We start from the raw sequence: 6448 nt of genomic DNA, 5'->3' as shown, positions 1-6448 counted from the left end.
TTTATTTATTTATGGTGTGTGTGTGTGTGTGTGTGTGTGTGTGTGTTGTGAATGCACACCCCATCCTGTGTTTGCTGGTCAAATGACAACTTGCAGAGTCTGTTCTCTCCTTCTACTATGTAGGTTCTAGGGATCGAACCTGTGACAAATGCCTTTACTCAGTGAGCCATCTCAAAGGCTCAAAACTGGCTTTTTAAAAACTGAGAGTGGTCGGGCATGGTGGTGCATGCCTTTAATATCAGCACTTGGGAGAGAGAGGCAAGTGAATCTCTACGAGTTTGAGGCTAGCCTGGTCTGCATAGTGAGTTCCAGGCCAGTAAGGGCTACAGGGAGATATTGTCTCAAAAAAATAAAATAAAATAAAAAATAAAAACTGAGAGTACATGGAGGTAAGGATGGGGCTCACATAGTTTAGGGTCATGATATTAAGCTACCCGCAGTCTACACAACACTGTTTTTGCAGCATCAGTACAAATGTTAACCTTGTAAAAGAGGCAATTTAGTATTGTGAGAAAACATATTGCATCTTGCAGATCCTCAAGGTTCATAGACCACACATGGAATCTGCCACACTAGGACAGTTTGAGTACAGAGAGTCCCAACATGAAACAGAAGGGCTAAAACCTCATCTAGAGTGTGCTAGATAGTATTAGTGTCAACTTGACACACCTGGGTTGAGGAAGCTTCAATTGGGGAATTTCCTCTATTGGACTGGCCTGTGGCCATGTCTGAGGGGCATCTTCTTGATGAGTGATGTGGGAGGGCCCAGCCCACTGTGGGTGGTGCCACCCCTGGGCAGGTGGGCCTGTGTTGCATAAGAAAGCAGGCTGAGCAGAGGCCAGGGGAGCAAGCCAGTAAGCAGTGTTCCTCCATGGCCTATGCTCCAGCTCCTGCCTCCAGGTTCCTGCCCTGAGTTCCTACCTTGGGCTCCCTGATGAACTGTGACCCAGGAGATGTAAGCTGAATAAACCCTTTCCTCCCCAAGTTAGTAATGGTCAGAGTATTTTGTCATAGCAATGAAGAAACAAACCAGAACATAGTATTTCCTCCATTCTCAAAATTAGAGATCAACTGGGCTGCACAGTGACATGGCCAGAAATGTTCTGGGGAAGTCTCTGCAATAGGCCCAAGGAAGAGCAAAGGGATGCTCACCAGGTTGGTCAGCTGATCAAGCACCTCATTGATTTGTTGGCTGTAGACAAGCCCAATATGGGACTTTCCCATTAGGCGCCGTACCTTCTTTCTGATGTCATTCTTATTCACCTGGAAATCCAAAACAAGAGTCTTAATAAAGGATCGTCTCTCTTCTCAACTGAGGCAGATATAAGAAAATGTCTGAGTGGGGTTGGAGAGATGGCTCAGTGATTAAGAGCACTGGCTGCTCTTGCAAAAGACCTGGGTTCAGTTCTCAGCACCCACATGGCAGCTAACAACTGTCCTTAACTCCAGTTCCAGGGGATCCAACGCCCTCTTGTGTCCTCCATGGGCACTGTATGACACAGGTGCACTAATACACACGCAGGCAATACACTCATACACATAAAATAAAAATAAATAAATCTTAAAAAAGAAAATGTCTGAGCAAGCCTCTTATCTGGGAGAAGTGGAATTCTAAAGACCACCTCATCGAATATGGTAGAACACTCTCAACTGTATTCTGCCCAAATGCTGAGACCAGAACTGGCTCTGTCTAGTTAGCTTCTGCAGAATAGTGGCTCTCAGAGCAGTTGGGTATCAAAGGGACACTTCCTCCTGCCTCCATCCAATGCCATAGCTTTCTCCTAAAGGGCTCCTTGGAGTATAATTTAGAAATAGCAACACAAGAGCAGCAACACTGGGACTGAGTAGTAGCCTAGATACCCTTTGAGGGTTAATGGTCACATCCTTCCCCAACCAGAGTTGACTGGAATTCAAGAGTGGAGGAAACCTTACAACTCAAGATAAAGCACATCAAAAGGCCTTGCAGAACAGTCCCTATATTTCACATGTAGAGGCTGGGGAACAGAAGGAGAAACTCAGGGAGCTCATTCTCAAAACAATGCCCTTCTACCACCAATCCCAAACCCAGGCTTCCCGTTCACATCAGGACTTTTCTATTTGGTAACACTTCTCCAACAGCTATAAATACCAAGCACAACCAAATCAAACTAGAACGTATCATTACTTTGTTAATAAGTAGGGTTTTTTTTTTTCCTTTTTGACAAGATCTTATATGTAGTCTAAATTGGTCTTGAACTTGTAGCCAAGGCTGGCTTGAAAGTCTTTATCTTAGGCAGAGGCAGGCAAATCTCTGTGAGTTCAAGGCTAGCCTGGGCTACATAATGAGTTCCAGGGCAGCTGAGGCTACAGGGAGACCCTGTCTCAAAAAGACTTAAAAAAAAAAATTCTTGATTTTCCTTCACCTCCCAAGGGCCAGAATTAACTGGCATGAACCACCATGCCCAACTAGGTAGCTCTTTTTGAAGATATAGAAAATCCTGTATTACAAAGGGCTGAAAAATAAATTCTGAGCATCTATCCAAGATTTTAGAACACATTACTATAAAAAAACCAAAACAAAACAATAATTTGGTTGTATTCTGTGGGGAGCTCTGTGGTATCCAAAAACAACTTAACAAAGGGAACACATATAAAATTCAAAGTAAAAAAATAGTAAGGGATGATTAATTAACTTACAACATTTATTAGCAAAACAGGTTGGCAACTTCAGCCAAATGGATTGTGTGTAAGCTGACACAGAGGCCTTGGACTTTCCATCAGGTTTAAAATGCTCTGACAGCTTTCTAGCTGCCCCAGAATTTAGGCAATAGGAACAAGCTTTGCCTTTTCTGCATCAGTAACTGATGAACATAAGCAAAATTGACATTACCTTCATCAGCAGCATGTAGGATATGAGGTTGTGCAAAAGTGTGGCTAGTAAACGATCTTCATCATCCTCCAGGCGCTTCCGGTCACGCTCTCCCAGGGACAAGTACCTAAAGCAGAAGACCAGGGACAAGCCAACCCTCAGGTAGAAGACCACAGAACTAACTGGGAAGAACTGAGTTGGTATATGCCATGTCTTTGTCAAGTCCCATACCTGTCAATCATTTCCTGGGGACCTTGGTCCATACCCATGCCTTCTCTTTCTAACATCACAGCATCTAAGAATGCATCTTCCCAGAACTGCATTTGGTCCCATAAAGTGGAACGTTCTTTGCCTGTAGAATAAAGTTGAGGTGTTTTTGTTGGAGGGGTAGCTTATTTAACATTTAAAGAGTATAGCTGCCAAATAAAAATAAAGTAAGCTCAGATAAAATGAGGTCATTCCAATTCCAGGACAAGGAAACACAAACCTTTCTATCCCAAATATAACATTTTTGCCACCAGCCCCAGAAGCCTCCACATGAGGCCCAGCCCCTCCCAAGCAGGAGGGATGAACACATCACACAAAGAAAAGCAGTTACTTATAGAAAAGGTCTCCATAGCAGCGTCCTCTAACTGGTCCCACATCGATCCTTTGTCCCTTCCTGCCAGTTTGTAAGCAGGAAGGAACATGGTAGCCAGAGGAAAGAAAGGAAGACAGAAATACATAGGCTGTTGATTAAGACCAAAATCCACTTTCATCTAGTTTTTACTCCCTGCTTGTTTCAGACACCATGAGTTGTTTGGTTGAGAATTTATGATGCTATTGGGCTGGTGAGATGACTCAGTGGGTAAAGGCACTTGCTGTCAAGTCTGATGACCTGAGTTTGATCCCTGGAACCCATGTGGTGAAAGGAGAGAACCGAATCCCGCAAGTTGTCCTTTGACTTTCACAAGTATGCTGTGCTTTCTCATCCCCACTAAATAATTTTTTAAAGCTTAAAATATTACCTGATGTCAGCATTGAGATTAGCAAAAGGCCAAGCAGCTACTGTTCAGTGCCACCCTCTCCCCTGGCTGAGCCCAGCTTTCTTTCAGTGCAACAGGCATTCCAAGTCTATTTCTTACCTAGTAGTCCCTCATAGAGATAGACTCGCTGGCTTACATCTTCGGAAGAGCGAACTGGACTACCTGCCAGCTTCTCTTTTGGCTTCAAGCTGTGGGCTTTACCCTAAAGAGACAGAGTGGTAGGTCAATTGCCAGATGTACCAATGAGGAGGAGAAAGTAAACCAAGCACCTCATCAAAAGGCTCATGTAGTAGGCATGACATTAACATATTAACAACACAATTCTAATATCGCTGCTTGACCAAAAGTCAGTCTGATAAGTCTGCTTTCTGTTACTGCTTCCTAAAGCAAGATATCAAGTTTTCATTGGGACTTATCTTTATTCTTTAGTCTCTGTAAGACTACTTTCTCTTAAAACTGGGCACAGTAGTACATGACTCTAATTCCACCATGTGGTAGGCTAAGGCAGCAAGATTAGTAATTCAAGGCTAGCCTTAACTTCATAGCAAGTTTGAGGCAAGCCTAGGTTACATGAGATCCTGTCTCACCCCCTCGTCCTGAAAAGAAAAAAAAAGAAAGAAAGAAAAAAGAAAAGAAAAGAAAAAAGGCTCTTTGTTGTAGCATGGCACCATAGAAAAACACAGAGGTGAAGTCAGGCTGACCAAGATTCAGATCCCTGCCTTTTATTAACTGTGTGACTTAAAACATAAAATTAGCTGCTCTGAGGCTTATTTTCCTTGTCTATAAGAGGAACATTATTAGTCCCAGCACTCGGGAGGCAGAGGCAGGGGCAGAGGCAGAGGCAGAGGCAGGCAGATCTCTGTGAGTTCAAGGCCAGCCTGGTTTACATAGAGAGTTCCAGGCCAGCTGGAACTCTATCTCAAAAAGACCAAAAAAAAAAAAAAAAAAGAACATTATAATATCTACCTAAAAGGACTAGGAAAAGCATTAAATTTGTTTATTCTTTGCTTGTGTACGTGTGTGGTGTGTGTGCATGTATGCATATTTACATGTATGTAGGCATACATGTATGTATGTGTACATGAGTGTGTGCATATACATGTGGAGGCTGACATCAGGAGTCTTACTCCATTGTTTTCTATCTTATATACTGAGGCAGGGGCTCAACTGAACACAAAGCTTGCCAATAGGCTAGACTAGCTAACCAGCTTGCTCCAGAGATTTCATCTCTGCCTGCCAAGTGCTGGGATTACAAGGCAGCCATATATCTGCCCAGCTTTTATGTGGGTTCTTGGGATCCAAAGTCCAGTCCTAATGCTTATGGGGCAAATGAGCCATGTCTGCATCCATTAATCCATGTCTCCAGCCCTATTTTATTTTTTCAAGTCAGGGTCTCATGCAGCCTACGCTGGCCTCATCCAACTCACATGCACCTAAGGATGAGTCTAAAATTCTGATCCCCCTGCCTCCACCGTCTGAGTGGTGGGATTACAAGCGTTTGTCACCACACTCAGTTCTCTGTGGTGCTAAGGGGCTGAGCCCAGGGCTTTGTGCATGCCAGGTAAGAACTCTACCAACGGAGCTACATCACCAGCTCCTAAATTAATTTTCTATTTACTTTTTTGTGTGGTACTGGTATGGAACTCAGAGTTTGAGGCATGTTAATTAAGTGCTATACCACTGAGCTAAACCTTCAGCCCTATAAAGGATTATATTTGAAAATATATAAAAAAAAGCACTTAACAGTGTCTGACACAAGGTTGGTAACTGATTTTAAAAATGTTAATATCCTGGGAGAGTCTGTTTTCTTTAGGGAAGTGGCCCCTTGTAGGTTGCCCATGATCTAGTGAATGGACCTAAACTCATGCACACACTCGTAGCACCAATTGTACTCAGTGGGTTAAAAAAACAGGACATGAAGTTGGGGGAAAGACGTGGTGGTGGGGTCTGGGAAGAACTGGAGTCGGGGGTGGATATGATCAAAATACATTGTATACATGTATAAAATTCTCGAAAAGTAAATAAAATATTTTAAATTAAACAAGTAAATGAAAAATGTATTTTAAAAAACGCTAATTTCCTGTTTCTTACCATTTTTCACTGCACGTGGGAAGTATCATTAACTTTATCTGTCACTTCAGACTTTTTTTAACTGGAGTCGGGGGTGGATATGATCAAAATACATTGTATACATGTATAAAATTCTCGAAAAGTAAATAAAATATTTTAAATTAAACAAGTAAATGAAAAATGTATTTTAAAAAACGCTAATTTCCTGTTTCTTACCATTTTTCACTGCACGTGGGAAGTATCATTAACTTTATCTGTCACTTCAGACTTTTTTTTTTTTTGGTCTTTTTGAGACTGGGTCTCCTTGTAGCCCCAGCTGTCCTGGAACTCACTATGCAGACCAGGCTGGTCTTGAACACACAGAGATCTGCCTGCCTCTGCCTCCCGAGTGCTGGGATTAAAGGCGTGTGCCACCACGCCCAACCAGACTTATTTTTTTTTTTTTAATTAGAAGAAGCATTTCATTACAACAGCATTAACCTATTCAATAACATTTTTCTGAGCT

General features: G+C 42.4%; 1 protein-coding gene across 29 annotated transcripts in view; it reads right to left on the bottom strand.

The window, feature by feature from the left end:
* Madd (MAP kinase activating death domain) overlaps positions 1 to 6448 on the bottom strand; it is a 52797-nt gene that overhangs the window by 17666 nt on the left and 28683 nt on the right. For 19 of the 29 annotated variants that reach the window (XM_029568580.1, XM_008843580.3, XM_017800759.2 and 16 more), the window contains 5 exons: positions 3973 to 4075; positions 3447 to 3509; positions 3080 to 3200; positions 2870 to 2975; positions 1153 to 1263 (listed from right to left, as the gene is read on the bottom strand). In XM_029568580.1, coding sequence (XP_029424440.1) covers positions 1153 to 1263; positions 2870 to 2975; positions 3080 to 3200; positions 3447 to 3509; positions 3973 to 4075 — 504 coding nt within the window. The remainder of the gene's footprint in view (positions 1 to 1152; positions 1264 to 2869; positions 2976 to 3079; positions 3201 to 3446; positions 3510 to 3972; positions 4076 to 6448) is intronic. The other 10 variants (XM_017800765.2, XM_017800767.2, XM_017800768.2 and 7 more) reach the window with 1 other exon arrangement.

This window comes from Nannospalax galili, unplaced genomic scaffold, assembly GCF_000622305.1.
Source record: "Nannospalax galili isolate Female #2095 unplaced genomic scaffold, S.galili_v1.0 scaffold1200, whole genome shotgun sequence".
In the NCBI taxonomy this organism is placed as follows: domain Eukaryota; kingdom Metazoa; phylum Chordata; class Mammalia; order Rodentia; family Spalacidae; genus Nannospalax; species Nannospalax galili.
The sequence above is the reverse complement of the archived record's forward strand: the minus strand, read 5'-3'. Positions and strand labels throughout refer to the sequence as shown.